The sequence below is a fragment of the Martes martes genome (assembly GCF_963455335.1).
Source record: "Martes martes genome assembly, chromosome: 7".
Classification (NCBI taxonomy): domain Eukaryota; kingdom Metazoa; phylum Chordata; class Mammalia; order Carnivora; family Mustelidae; genus Martes; species Martes martes.
This window is the reverse complement of record NC_137894.1, coordinates 3,714,243-3,730,268: the sequence shown is the minus strand read 5'-3', so window position 1 is coordinate 3,730,268 and position 16,026 is coordinate 3,714,243. Positions and strand designations below refer to the sequence as shown.

The 16,026-nt window shown below is 44.8% G+C and overlaps 1 protein-coding gene across 1 annotated transcript in view; it reads right to left on the bottom strand.

The window, feature by feature from the left end:
• The window catches only part of BTBD1 (BTB domain containing 1), a 39,275-nt gene extending 23,495 nt beyond the window's left edge, over positions 1–15,780 (bottom strand). The window contains exons 1-2 of the mRNA XM_080808984.1: positions 15,279–15,780; positions 5,188–5,344 (exon numbers count right to left, since the gene is read on the bottom strand). Of these exons, the coding sequence (XP_080665110.1) occupies positions 5,188–5,344; positions 15,279–15,682 (561 nt within the window). The 5' untranslated portion in view covers positions 15,683–15,780. The remainder of the gene's footprint in view (positions 1–5,187; positions 5,345–15,278) is intronic.
• Between the last annotated feature and the right edge of the window lie 246 nt (positions 15,781–16,026).

The following is a 16,026-nucleotide window of genomic DNA, read 5'->3' as shown; positions in this document are numbered from 1 at the left end:
TCAAATAAATAAATAAAATATTTTTAAAAAGTCCTCTATCTCTCTCTCCCCCTCTCTCTGCCTCCTATCCTGGATTGCTAACTCCTTAAAAAAAAAGATAAAATAAAAACAAAATAAAAGAACACAAAAATAAAAACAAGTTTAAAAGCCAGTCCTGGAGGAAAGAGGCAGAAAATCCAAACTCAAATGAGATTTAAAAACCATTAAAACTGGGGGACCTGGGGCGCCTGGGTGGCTCAGTGGGTTTAGCCTCTGCCTTCAGCTCAGGTCATGGTCTCAGGTCCTGGGATCGAGTCCCGCATCGGGCTCTGCTCAGCAGGGATCCTGCGTCCCCCTGCCTCTCTGCTTACTTGTGATCTCTCTCTCTCTGTCAAAATAAATAAATAAAATCTAAAAAAAAAAAAAAAAAAACAAACTGGGGGACCTATGTGGCTCAGTTGGTTAAGTGTCTGCCTTCGGGTAAGGTCATGATCCTGGAGTCCCAGGATCAAGCCCCGAATTTGGGGGGGGGGGGGCCCTGCTCAGCAGGGAGTCTGCTTCTCCCTCTGGCCCTCACCCCGCTCATGCTCTCTCTCTACTAAATAAAATCTTAAAAAAAAAAACAACCCAACATAATGCTGAAAAAAGATGTGATAATAGATATGCCGATGACCAAGCTTTTACCCTGGCCTAGGGTCAGATCTATTTACATTTAGCAGTATGGACAAACACAAAACACACGGAAGTATTCACCCCGGGTCATGCAGAATCCTGCTGACAATACTGCCAATTAACTAAGCGTTACCTGGCATGGCTGATGAGTCTTCATTTATTTATAAAATAAAATCCATTTTCAAGGGATTCAGTAACTCAGATGTTGCTGAATAATAAACGTCCCTGGGGCACCTGGGTGGCTCAGTGGGTTAAAGCCTCTGCCTTTGGCTCAGGTCATAATCCCAGAGTCCTGGGATTGAGCCCTGCATCGGGCTCTCTGCTCAGCGGGGAGCCTGCTTCCTCCTTTCTCTCTGCCTGAGTCTCTGCCTGCTTGTGATCTCTGTTAAATAAATAAATAAAATCTTTAAAAAAAATAAAAAAATAAACGTCCCTAAACTCAACAGTTATCTTGGGTTTTACGGGGGAGAGAAGAGAGCAATGAAAACACTGGATTAAATTTAAAATAGATATACATACGGGACCACCTGGGTGGCTCAGTCAGTTAAGAGCCCGACTCCTGATTTCGGCTCAGGTCACAATCTCAGGGTCATGAGATGGAGCCCCACATCAGGCTAGGCATGCGGTGGGGAGTCTGCCTAAGATTCCCCCTCCATCTCTCTGTGCCATCCTTCCTGCTCACTCGCTCGCTCGTTCTAAAATAAAATCTTTTATTAAAAAAGTAAAAGACAGGGGCGCCTGGGTGGCTCAGTGGGTTAAGCCTCTGCCGTCGGTTCAAGTCACGATCCCAGAGTCCTGGGATCGAGCCCCACATCGGGCTCTCTGCTCAGCGGGGAGCCTGCTTCCTCCCTTCTCCCTGCCTGCCTCTCTGCCTGCTTGTGTCTGTCAAATAAATAAATAAAATCTTTAAAAAAAAAATAAAAGATACATAATACAGTATATTTACATACATAAAATATGTATGTATTTTAAGTCAGTAGGATATTTCTTAAAATTATAGAATACTTGAACACGTCTGAAAATGCTATTCCTAGATTATATACTGGCCTTGTATTAATTTGCTTAGTCAAATTTTTCCACAAAAAATATAAAATCTGATCTAGGAGGATAAAATTAACTCATTTCTTATAATTTTCTCTTAGATTTTTTAAATTTAGAAATACGTTAAAAAAAAAAAAAGAAATATTTCAAATTCACAGAAAGGCTGCAAGTGAAAAGAACACCCATACACCTTTACCCAGATTTACCCATCTAAATATTACTTGTCTAACACTTCACCCCTGTTCTATCATCTGCACTCTCTCTACACACACAGACACATTTCATATACATACATATTCGTATTTATACATACTCATACATATATATATATATATATAAACGGGATAATAATGTGTAAGAAAACAGGCAATGTATAGTGTCTGCATGTGTACTTGAGGCGAACTGTTCAGGAATAAATTACACACATCCCTGCCCTTGCCTTAAATACTTCAGTATATATTTCCAAAGAATAAGAATATTCTCTTATATAACCCATAGTGATTAACTTTGGTAAATAACCATATAATATTTTTATCTAATCTACTGTATTTCAGTTTTGCCAACCTTCCTTTTTTTTGCAAGTGAGCAAGCGAGCGCACATGCATGTGCAGGGGAGCAGGGGGACAGGTGGGCAGAGGGAGAGGGAGAAAGACACTGAAGCAGACCTCGAGCTGGCCCAGAGCTCAATCTCATGACCCTGAGATCACGACCTGAGCCGAAACCAAGAGGTGGTCACTTAACCAACTGCACCACGCAGGCGCCCCGAACCAATGTTTTTTTATAACACTTTTCCTTCTGGAAGAGGATCCAGTCTAGGATCATAGTTCATGCATTTTTAAAATACGGAAACAAGTACATTTTTATCAAATGAAATTCTAATATCAGGAATTATTTTAATGGACCAACTCAACTATATTTTTAGTTAGTGTTTACATAAAAACTTATGTTTCAATTTTTGGTAAAAATTGTTTTATTCAGAATAGCAGTATTTCAGTTACTCCTCAGGTTACACAGGCAGTATCAAGTTTCCTATGGGATCTAGTATTGCTACTTAAGAGTAAAAGACATTTTCACAAAATTTAGTTTGGGTCTGGCATTATCTCTGAAAAAATACCAGTATGATTGTATCACTTCATAAAATGTTTTTTTCCCCTGTATAACTCATGCTGGTACAGCATACTGGCCTTTTGTGTTAGCATGAAGTTGGCACAGGTCCTCTCAAATAAATGAACATGTTCAGTTCAAATGACTCACTTGGCTGAAATAAGAAATTCACATGACACTTTGTGGGCTGAATCACATGACCCCACCAATGAAAATGTGCAATAGTACTGGGTTCTCAGACCAACAGGGCACTGAAAAGTTCCTTTTTGTTCTCCTAGTGACATGTGTTAACCCTTACTACTCAAAGTGTGGTCCAGAAGCACTTGGGTCCTCTGAAAGCCTGTGAGAAATCCAGACTCTTGGGCTCCACCTTGGACCTGAACTAGAAACTATACTGTGCTCACAGTTTAATTTATTGGTTTCTGAATTTTTCACTCAACTTTTAAAATAGAAGTAATTAAGTGATCCTCTCCACATACCTTAAAAGACATGGACAGTAAAGAATCTTATGAATATCAACTCCCATATTAGATTTTCATCACATACTCAGAAGAGGAAGAAATGCAGGGAGACACTGCCTCAAAGTTCTACGACCTTGGTTATTTCATGTCTCCCTGCCTCTATCTCCTTAACCATAAAATGGGGACAGTAAGAAAACTCTCCCCTAGAACACCTGCGCCTCCCAAAGTTACTGCCGAGACGGCACACGAGGGGCTGCCACACAGGCATCACTCAGCGCGTTCTGCTGCCGTCACGCCATCAATACGCCGCACCTTAACCACCACCGGCTTAACCACCATGCGATCTTCATTTGACCACTTGCTGTCTAATGTTAAGTAAGATACTTCTCTGAGCTTTCATTTCTTCGTCGTCCAAACGGGGATAATAATAAATTACAGCAGAGTTGGAATGCACGTAACTGTGATAATTCTATCACTTCCTGCTGTTAAGTAAATGCGCTGATACATGCAAAGTGACTAGCTCAGTGCTGGGCAGACTATATACAGACATCGGTTCTGAGATTACGTCCAAATGTCAGCATGTTCTTTCTTCCATAACTACACATATCTGATGACAGAAGATGGGAAAAAAAACCAACAATAAAAGGTGCCACCAGACATTCTCTATGCAACAGAACGGATGCAAAGCCAGAAACCCTGAGCCTGGGGCTCCGGCCCCAGCTAGCCTGCAGTTCAGCAGCCCAGGTTTTAGTTTTCCCATTTGGAAAATGAAAGGGTTGAGCTAGGGGACATCTGTGAGTAGGTCCAGCACTAATACTCAATAGGATTACATATTATCAGCTTAGAATTTTTTTTTCTTTGTCCTCATTTTAACTTGCTTACCCCTGTAAAGACCCTATCTCCAAATAAGATCACATTCTGAGGTGCTGGGAACTAGGATTTCAACACATAAATTTTGGAGACATAATTCAGTCCTTAACAAATGGTTATAGGCTAGCTTATAATTTTTTTTTAAAGATTTTATTTATATATCTGACAGAGAGAGACAGAGAGAAAGAGAACACGACGAACAGGGGGAGTGGGAGAGGGAGAAGGAGGCTGCCCGCAGAGCAGGGAGCCCGACACGGGGCTCGATCCCAGGACCCCGGAATTGTGACCCGAGCTGAGGGCAAACAGACGCTTAACAACTGAGCCACCCAAGCACCCTTATCTTGGAATTTTTAAAACAATTCATATAAGGGTATTATAACTTTGTCTAAAGAGAAAAACAGTGATTGATTTATAGCTAAAGTATAAAGCTCAGATTACAGGCATCTAATAAATGCCAAATAATATGGTAAAGACTGGTTAATGGTTCCATAGATGTGTTCAGTATGTGAAAATCCATCAGCCTGTGTATTTACGGGAATGTGTACTTTTCTGTATATATACTGCCATTTAGTGAAAATGTTTAAATATCAGAGAAAGAGTATTTCATATAAATCTTAAATTCTAACTCCTCCAAGCTTTCAGATTAAGTCCAAAGACAGTAAATCTTAGAACTTTTCTGGACTTGAAACCTCAATCTTTATTCCAGATCCAACAAAAATTAAGACCAAAGATGTCCAGGAAACCTCATACTCTCAAATCATACCAAGAACGACAATGGATGTTTATTCCAACTCCAACCATAAAGAACTGTATCTTTGAGTCTACTTACGTAAGGCTTCATTTCTTCACCTATATGATACTGTATGGACTCTAATTTGCTTTTCTATTCTAAAAGCATTATGAATCTGATATAGTTCCCTGAATGGTACTATAAAAATAATTACATATACTTTAAGTTAATGATCTAGAACTAATTCTCCAGGAAATATGAAATACTCATATGTAGTTATACTCAATCTTTAAAACTATCATGATACACATATTAGCTACTTTTACTTACCTGAGTAAGTAACATAAAGGCATTATCTGCCCGAAGATGTTTGGTGAGAAATTCCACACAATGAGCTTCCAGGGCTGGGACTGCATATTTCTTAGCAGTATACAGAGTGGTCATAACTGTCTCTGGGCCAATTTGAACTTCATCTGAATACAGAAATCTGGAAAGCAATTGGGAAATGACAGAGATGGCCATTAATATTTTAGATAAGCAATCCATCAGAGTGAAACCTCTGAGGAATATTTTAAAAGATAATGAGCAAACTGAAAAACAACCTGATACTGATATGAGACTTTGTAGGCCACAGGGCATTTGCACATGTCATCTCATTTATTCTTACTCAGGCCCGAGAGGTAGGTAGTGTCTCCATTTTACCAACGAAACTGAAGTTAAGTGAAGATCTCAAGACAGACCCACCTCTCTTAAGCCAAATTTTCAGAGGTCTTTTAGCACCCCACCGCAGTTCAGGGCAGCAGTGGTTCATTTACATCTCCTTCACCAAAGGATGTTCATTTAAACAAACGTACAGGTAGCTGAAGTTCACATCTCTAGATGACAAAACATTCATTTATTTGCTGATAATGGTGTCTTGTTATTCCGGGCATCTTTTAACCTTTCACTGTTATTCCCGACCTAGCACAATGCCCAGAGACCAGCATACTGAGTCTTTGGAGGAATAAAACAATTTAATAATATCATAAACAACTCATGTTGTTTTGTGCTTTTGGGTATCTGGGTTTCATTTTCTCTCAAAACACTAGCAGTCCGATACTGCCTCCTCCCCGTTCACTGCTTCTAACTGTTAGACTGCTGGATAGATCAGCTTCAAATAAGGCAGAAGATTCTCAGTGAAAGCCTAGACAGTTCTTGAGCTATCTTGGAGCTTTTGCATATCAACTTTAGGCCTCTTTTGTGGCTCCTCAGGGACCCTGTATGTACTGCCCAGTTCTCAACTATATACAGGAAGCCAGGAGTCGGGGGCCATAGAGAAGGGTGGCATGAAAAATAAAAATTGCATTTTAGTGGGGCACCTGGGTGGCTCAGTCAGTTGGGTATCTGACTATTGATTCGAGCTCAGGTCATGATCTCAGCCATGGGACTGAGCCCCACATTGGGCTCTGTGCTTAGCAGGGAGTCTGCTTAAGATTCTCTCTCTCAAATAAATAAATCTTCTAAAAATTGCATTTTAGTGATACTAAAGACATCAGAATAATTATATGTATATTGCTAGGATCCAAGTCATAACATAAGAAAACCCATTAACATGTCTCAGAACCCTCTATTACACTGGAGGGAGTGAAGGAAGGAAGTTCCAACTCAGGTCCTCACCCTCTACTGTTCCACTTCCTCTTTCATTCCTGTCTCCATTATCACCACCCAAGATGAAACCCCAGCCCATGACAGCCTCTAGCCTGTCGCCCTAACCAAATGCCTGTGCTTCTCTAATAACATCTCTGTATTTACAACTATCTCTAGCCGAGACTGTTCGTTCTCATTCTCCTCTATAGCTCAGCCTTCAAAGTGAGGGTTGCTGATTTCCAGGATCACACCATTTAAAAAAATTTTTTTCCCCAAAACCTTTTTAGAGAGTCAAAGTCAACCGGCTGTATTACCCTCATAATATTTACCTTAAAGTTACGTGCCACACTTCGTGATGAGTACAAGGAATTAAAAAGCAAGTAAGGCATCATCACTTACAGTCAGGGGAAGGGGGATGAACAGAAAAGAGAGAGAAAATCAACATTTGTTGGTTTGTTGATTCAACTCTCCCACAAGGCAGGCAGGGGCTATTACCCTGCACGGGGAAGGTGGGGAAACTGTCTACCAGAGAACCCGCTGCTTCTGGGCCCAGGCCTGCTTCCAGGGTGAGACTGGCAGGCCCCCCAGGTGAGGGCTGAGTGTTCTCAGGACCTCAGGCTCGGTTTGAGCCCATCCCATCACTGCCAGCTCTGGGACTGGAAACAAGCTATCATCGTTGTTCCTTTCTGAAAAGAGAGTGACAGCATTTCCTTCATCACGCTCTCATGAGGATTAGTATAAACTGAAAAAAATGAAGTGTTTAAATAGTGCCCGACAAGCACTCAGCCTCGGCAAATGTTGGCTGTTTATTTTTACGTTGCTTCATTTCTTCCTCCCTGCTGTTTCCCTCTGTGTTTCCGAAGATGTCCGTGCCGCTGTCTTCTGGCCTTCCACTCTTCTCCCCAGTAACACATGCTCACGTTTCTAAGAATTCCTGCTTCTTTCTTAGTCATTCCTTTTCTCCTCCACAGCACCATAGCTTGGTTTCATGGGTGCAAAAATGTCTTCAAGTCTCCAAGGTGATATTAACCAGAGTGTTTCAGGTTCCTTTTTGTTCCCTGTTCCGAGGATCAGCTGCTCTTGGTCTCGGTAGTTCACATTCTCGTGCCCTCATACATTAATGATCAATGGCGGTCTCCAGTTTGGCGTTCCAGCAGCCGGTACAGGTTTTCTTTGCTGCTGTGTAGATGGGCCTACTCTCCAGGTAAAACCAGCCCCAAAGCGAACAGGCTGGCTGAGAGCTCTGGGTATGTGGGAGGCTTGTTGACTGGCACCTGGGACCCTCTAATGCCATGACTCTAGAGTCCCTAAGCTCTCCCAGGCAGCTTGTTCAGTTTGTTTAAGAGGAGCCTGCCAGGGGGCGCCTGGGTGGCTCAGTGGGTTAAAGCCTCTGCCTTCAGCTCGGGTCATGATCTCGGGATCCTGGGATCGAGCCCCGCATCGGGCTCTCTGCTCGGCGGGGAGCCTGCTTCCCTCTCTCTCTCTCTCTGCCTGCCTCTCTGCCTACTTGTGATCTCTGCCTGTCAAATAAATAAATAAAATCTTTAAAAAAAAAAAAAGAAAAAAAAAAGAGGAGCCTGCCAGGAGGCTGTCACTAGCAGTTAGTCTGTAAGAGCTGGCTGAGGGTGCATCTATAAGCAAGCTTTACGTTAACTCACCCAGGGGCGCCTGGGTAGCTCAGTCAGTTAAGCGGCTGCCTTGGGCTCAGGTCATGATCCCAGGGTCCTGGGATCAAGTCCTGCATCAGGCTCCCTGCTCAGTGGGGAGTCAGCTTCTCACTCTGCCCCTCCCCCTCTGCTCAAGCGCTATCTCTTGCTTTCTCTCTCTCAAATAAATAAATAAAATCTTAATAAAAAAATTAACCCCCACACTTTAGCTCCACCTTCTCATTTCACACATCTCCTTACCAACCGTGGCCTAGAACCACTGGGGGATGTGTGTGTGTGGGGGGGGTGTCTGCCAGGGAAGCCAGCTGCAGCTCCCCGAGCTCTGGATTCTGGGGTCCTGTCACCCCCTCCCTTTCATCATGAGCACACTCTCAACTGCTCTGTCCCTTTTCCACAGTTGGCTCCCACCCTATCTCCCTCTTCCCCTTCACTCTATCAGATTTAAGAGAAGACCTACTGCATGCTCCGTTCCCTTCCTGAATCAGAAACCTGTGACATTTTAACTTAAAGGGCAATGTAGGAAGAATCTTTACATCTGCTTTAATTTTTTTTTTCAGGCAAAATACCAGAGTTACCAAATAAAGAGGAGAAACGTGGGGCCTTTATCACCATTTGCCTTTGTATGTGAGGCAACAAGGAGACAAACGCCACAGAGTTGAAGGACATGGTCTTACAGGCATCTGTAACCAGGGGCTTTGTCAGGGAGATCTGCAAAAACATCCTGGAGAAATGTCTGCTTGAGATAAGACACAAGGATGACAAGAGGGTGGAAAGAACACGCCAGGAACAAGGGAGAATTGTTTTTAGGCTCTTCTATTTGAGATACACATACACACCCATTCAAACTGCTCTTATTAAATTCCACTTTGGTAATATACCTTTAGCTTATAGCAAGGAATATTTTAAAGAAACATTTACATCTAAAGACAGACTGAAGATACTGTTGACTTCAGTAATGCCTTCTTTATGAGCAAACCTCACAAGCATTTTTTTGTTGGTCAGATTATCAGATAGAGTTGTGCATTCACTAAGCAGATGCTTTGTTTTGTTTTTAATCTGACAAACACTATGAATTACACTAACTAGCTAGGTTTCCCTTTCTCCGTTAGCTGCTAAACAATTAAAATTAAATTAGTTAGGGGTGCTGGGTGGCTCAGTTGATTAGGCATCTGCCTTTGGCTCGGGTCATGATCCAGGAGCCCTGGGAATGAGCCTCACATTGGGGTCCCTGCTTGGTGGGGATCCTGCTTCTCCCTCTCCCTCTGCCGATCCCCCCACTTGTGTTTGTTCTGTCAAATAAATAAAATCTTCAAAACAATTAAATTTAGGGGCACCTGGGTGGCTCAGTGGGTTAAGCCTCTGCCTTCACCTCAGGTCATGATCTCAGGGTCCTGAGATCGAGCCCCGCATCAGCCTCCCTGCTCAGCAGGGAGCCTGCTCCCCACCCCCCAACCCTGCCTGCCTCTCTGACTACTTGTGATCTGTGATAAATAAATAAATAAATCTTTTTAAAAAGTTAAATTTCTAGCTTACCTACAGCATGCATTCTTATATTAGCTTCATCTTGGCTTTATTTCTTACCTTTGTGTTTTTTGTAAGATATTTTAAATCCTTTTTGGAGCAATGCAAGTTATAAATAATGTTCCATTAACAATAAGAAATGGGGGGGGGGTGCCTGGGTGGCTCAGTCAGTTAAGTGGCTGCCTTCAGCTCAGGTCATGATCCCGGGGTCCTGGGATTGGGCCCCGCATCCGGCTCTCTGCTCAGTGGAGGGCCTGCTTCTCCCTCCCTCTGCCTGCCGCTCTACCTACCTGTGCTCTTGCTTTCTCTATGTCAAATAAATAAAATCTTAAAAAAAAAAAAAAAAAGTAAGAAATGGAACTCTGTGTTTCCCATACTTTCTGTGTGCATTTTTCTACAATACCCAGTTCAGTGTGGGCACATGGCTAAGCATTAATCGGTACGTATTAAGTGACTAGACAATTCAGTACAAGTTTCTATGTAACACAACTGAGGAACCATACTCACTTCTAATGAGAAAACAGACTACTTAAAAATCCAGGAACCATCTTGGTCCATATTTTACTTATATGGTTCTTACCTTCTATTTAATTATTAAAATTGCTATAATAAAAAAGTAAGTCAAGGTTTATAAAATATAATTAAAAATTAATCATATTACCACAGTTCTTTGTATTTTTTTAGAAAGACTTATCCATTTATTTGAGAGAAAGAGCCTGCGTGTGCTGTGGGGAAGGCCAGAAGCAGGTGGAGAGAAAGCACCCCAAGCAGAACCCCCACCGAGCACAGAGCCCAATGCTGAGGGTGATCCCATGACCCTGAGATCACAACCTGGGCTGAAATCAAGTCAGATGCTCAACCAACTGGGCCACCCAGGTGCCCCAATTCTTTGTATTTTAAAATGAACCTTTCAGCCCTCATTTACTACCTTTAAGGACAAGAGCACAGGAGAAATGATATGTCATTAAACTCCTCCTATTCCCCCACCCTAAAGATTAATGGTTTTCTAACCTAATTTAGGTTATATTTAGTAAAAATTTTAAAAAGCTATGGCAAAAACTTGATCTTAAATTACAGAAACCATAAGATCATGCATAAGAACCTTTGGATCACTACTCACTCAATCATTAAGGGACTCCCTCTTGGTTGAAATGCTTTCTTGAACTTGACTTTCAAGATCCCAGGCTCCTTGCTTTCCAGTCTAATTCCAGTGACAGCGGTGTCTCAGTGTCATCTTATTCTCCTCAGCTACACTTCCACACAGTGGAGGCCCCCAGGGCTCATCCTGGCACCTCTTTTCACAACCGCATCCCCTCCCTAGGTAACCCCATTTGGTCTTATGGTTTAAAGACCATTCACTCTTAGCTTTCAAATTTATGTTCAGCAAGAAGCTCTTCCCTCAACTCCAGGTTCATATTTCTGGCTGTACTCTTTTTGAATGCCTTAGAAGCCTTAAACAACACTGCCGTTAGGGGCATGGCCTCCACTCCCTATCCCCCTCCCTCCAAACAGCTGAAAACCTGCATATAACTTTCCCAAAACTTTACTAATAGCCTACTGTTGACCAGAAGACATACCGACAACAACTAACACATTTTATTGTATGTTGTACTGTTATATACTGTATTCTTACAATTGTGTGGGCTAGAGAAAAGAAAATGTCATCAAGAAAATCCTAAGGAAGAAGGGGCACCTGAGTGGCTCAGTTGTTTAAGCGTCTGGGTTTGGCTTGGGTCATGATCCCAGGGTCCTGGGATGGAGCCCCACATCGGGGCTGCTCGGTGAGCAGTCTGTTTCTCCCTCTCCTTCTGCCCCTAGCCCTGCCTGTGCGTGTTCTCTCTCTCTCTCCCTCTCTAATAAGTAAATAAAATCTTTAAATATTTTTTTTAAATAAATGCATTGGGGCACCTGGGTGGCTCAGTCAGTAAAGCATTGGACTCTTGGTTTCAGCTTGGGTCATGATCTCCGTGGTTGTATTGTTCAGTTCTGTGCTCAGTGTGAAGTCAGCTTCAGCTTTCTCCCTCTCACTCATCCTCTCTCTCTCTCTCTCAAATAAATAAAGAAAGTCTTTTTCTTCTTTTTTTTTTTTAAAGAAAGAAAATCCTAAGGGAGAGAAAATACATTTACAGTACTATACTGCATTTGGTGGGGAAAAAAATCCACGTATATGTAAGCCCATGTAGTTCAAACTCACGTGGTTCAAAGGTCAATCATATATCCACAGTCTGACGGTTTTTTAGCCCATCTATCACTCCCAAGCTGGTAGTTATAAGCCAGTAGCACACCTCTTGCCTGGACTACAGCAAAAGCGTCTTAATTCAACTCCCTGCTGCCCATTTTACTTCCTCCCCAGTCTAATCTCCAAACAATTGCCCGAATGAGTTTTTAAAATGTAAATCAGATCATATCACATCTGCACTGAAAACTCCCCAAATGTTTCTCACCACACACCAAAGTCCTTCCATAGTTTATCCAGCCCTGCACAACCTTGTCCAGCCTCTCCTTTGGAACTCATTTTCTACCACTTTCCCCCCATTCATTCTGCTCAAATAGCACTGGTTTATTCTTGACGTTCCTCCAACAGGAGAAATTTAGGACCTCAGACATGCTTTGCCTTGCTTAGAATGCTCCTACCCTCACAGCTTGATCATTTTTCTTTAAAATATTTATCAGTACTTGACATTTTATCTTTGCTTCTTCTTACTAGATTATAAACCACCCGAGGGCAGGGACTTTTGCTTGTTCACTGCTGTATCCAACATCTGAAACAGGGACTGGCACAAGGGCACACGGCATTTCTCAAATGAACAACGAAGAACATCACTTCAAAACAAGAAATGGATCAAAACAAACAGTTTTTTATAACAGTTGTTTATAACGTTAACTAATTCAATCTGTAAACATAATAAAAATAGGCCCAAGCTAACTTGTTTTCCCCACTCAGCAAGTACAAACTATGAGACATCTGTTTGTCACACAATAGTAGTAAGGACAGCATCTATGCTCCACGGCCGGCCAATACCTTTCAGTCTAGGTATCATGTAACAATCAGGCCAGGTATCATTTCAGAACAGAACAACGACTGGAATCTGAAGAAGGACAAAAACCATGACCACGCGGAACACAGGAAAATTGCAAGGACTTTAAAATTAATTCACTTACTTTCTATTGACAGGAAAGGATTGAGTGACTACCAGCTTCAGTGAAAATACCAACTAAACATTTTTCTCTCTTCATTCTTACTCTACCCATCTCTAGTTTTAAAGGAAAAAACTGACCGTCTTTTTAGATCAACGGCTCTCAGACTTAGCTGGTATTATTAGTATTTACAGAGAGTATTAAAAATGCTCTCAAGGCCCCACCTCTAAACATTAAAATACTTCAAGGAGGGAGGATGGAACTGCAATTTAACAAGCACTCCAGGATGCAACGCAGGTAGACCAGCAAATCACTTTAAATACGCATCGTCTAGGGGCGCCTGGGTGGCTCAGTGGGTTAAGCCTCTGCCTTCAGCTCAGGTCATGATCTCAGGGTCCTGGGATCGAGCCCCGCATCAGGCTCTCTGCTCAGCAGGGAGCCTGCTTCCCTTCCTCTCTCTCTCTGCCTGTCTCTCTGCCTGCTTGTGATCTTGCTCTCTCTGTCAAATAAATAAATAAAATATTAAAAAAAAAAATACGCATCGTCTAGAAAGACCAATCCTCCTGTCAACGTCAAACCAAAACCAAAAAGACCTAGATCCTAGCTTTTGAGCTGGCTTTTTTCTCTTTCTTTATAAATACAATTTAACTAAACTGCAGAAAATACGCGAAACAAAAAGAAGGGAAAAAAAGGCAGTATCATCTTACCACTTCAATACGCTTTCAGTTAGCATTCGGGTATGCTTCCTTCTCTCCATATCTCTGGGTATATGCTGGTTCTGTTCCTTTTCAGTTTTATTCCCAGCACACACAGTTTCAAGTGCTATGTATTATACACATTTCCCATGTTAACAGTATTACCTAGTCTTCGTCAGTATCACACTCAGTAGCATTACCCTGCATCTAGTGCCCCTATCGCTGTTTATCTAACCATTCTGTCCAGCTGACTACTTCCTCACTACTATAATAATCCAGCTGTAAACATTTTTATATACAACATTTTGTACAGTACTTGAATACTGGGGGGGAGGGGGGATCTACAGTGCCAAACTACTTTACCACCACCTTTATCAGAGAGGGCTTTTCCAACAGATATTTAAAATACTGGGAGGTGGGGCTCCTGGGTGGATCAGTCACTTAAGCATTTGTCTTGGGCTCAGGTCATGATCCTAAGGTCCTGGGACTGAGCCCTGCATCGGGCTTCCTGCTCAGCGGGGAGTCTGCTTCTCCCTCTCTCTCTTCCTCTGCCCCTCATCTCTGCTCTGCTCTCTCTCTCAAATAAATACAAACTTTTTTTTTTTTTTTTAGGATTTTATTTATTTATTTGACACAGGCAGAGATCACAAGTAGGCAGAGAGGCAGACAGAGAGAGAGGGAAGCGGGTTCCCGCTGAGCAGGGAGCCCAATTCGGGGCTCGATCCCAGGACCCTGGGATCATGACCTGAGGCGAAGGCAGAGGCTTAACCCACTGAGCCACCCAGGCACCCCTAAATACAATCTTTTAAAAAGTTAAATATTGGGAGGAAACGTGCTTTGCTTTTAATTTCCACTTCTTTAATTACTGAGGTTAAACATTCGTTGTTTATTAGCTGTATTTTTTCTCTACCTAAGTTATCTATCCTGCCCTTTCTCCATTTATTTATGGGATCTTGGTATTTTGTACTTGGTTTAACTTTATATTCAGCTTCCCACTGAGCTTCCTGATTGAGCTTTGAGCCTTCGTGGACTATGTACCTGCTCACTGGTCTGTTTTTTGCCTCTGTACCAACCAAGACTGTGTTACTTTGGTGACACACTGTTGTCAGGCAGCTAAAACCCTCTCGAGGTAATGAAGCACGCATGGTCTTCCTTATGAGGTTGCTGTTACCCTGGCCAGTCACTTGACTTTTCCGGGCCCCGATCCCACTTGTAAAAGTGTGGAAAACACCACCAACTGCTCCCCAACCGGACTTTCGTAACTACCAGCTAATAATGCCAAACGACTGGCTCTCTCCCATTAACTACAATTAATCAGAAGTCAATGTATTACCCCCAAAAAGCAAACCCCTAAGAACACCGGAGGCTGGCTTCGCGTTTAAGCGAATGTGACCTTGTGTGCACAAACGCGGCGGCAGGAACGGCCGCGCCTACCTGTCCCGGTACTCCCTTCCCCGGGCCCCGACAACTCAGACACACACTAACAGCGACAACCGAGTCAGGACCTCAAACACACACAAAGGCCCTCGGTCCCACGCGACTTTTCCGCTCTCCCCCTCTCCTCCGCAAAAGCATCAACAAAACTACGTCAGCAGGCCCCGGGCCCAGCTGGGCCCCGCCGCGGCCCCGCCGCTCCTCCAGCCCCGAGGCCGGGCCCCACGCCCGGAGCGCACCCCAAGGGCTCGCTGAGCGGCCGCAGACCCCGGACGGGGCCCCGACGCCCGCGGCCCGGAGGCAACAGGCCGGCGCGCGCGGCCCGCAGGAAGCCGCTCACCTCAGCAGCGCCAGGAAGGCGGCGGGCTCCACGTCCGGCAGCTCGATCTCGGCCGACGTGGTGGCCATGCCGCCGTTGAACATGGCGTCGAAGACGGCGCTGCCGGCCGCCAGCACGAAGCGGTGCGCGGGGATGCGCTGCGGGCCCCCGGCGGCCGCGGCGCCGCGGCCCTTGCCCAGCACGAAGCGCACATCGCTCAGCAGCTCGGAGTTGAAGAGGAAGGCGAAGCGCTCCTTCAGCGACGCCTTGGTCGCCTGCCAGTTGTACAGCGGCTCGCGCTGCAGGGGCAGCAGGGGCCCCAGAGAGGACGGCGGCGGCGGTGGCGACGGAGGCCCCGCGGCGCCCGGCTCCGCCTCGGCCCCCGGCACCTGCTCGCCCGCAGCGGCCGGCCCGAGCGAGGCCATCCTCCCGCGGCGCGGCTCCTCGGGCTAGGCAGAGAGCTCCCGTCGCCCAGCGGCCATCGCCGACGCCGCCCCCGGAGGCCGGCGCCGCCTCGGTGCCTTCCGGGAAAGGCGCTTCCGGCGGCCGCGCACCTCCCCGGCCCTGCCCCGCCCCCCGGCCCGGCCCCGCCCCGCCCCCGGCCCCGCCCCCGCCCCCGCCCCCGGCCCCGCCCCGCCCGCGGCTACCGGGCGCGGGCGCAGCGTGGAGTCCTTCGCGGCGGGCGGGGCGTCCTCTTCGGCGCCGGGGCACCCCTCCCCGGGAGGGCCGACGGACAAGCCCCCGCGTCTCCTCCGACCCGGGGCGCCCG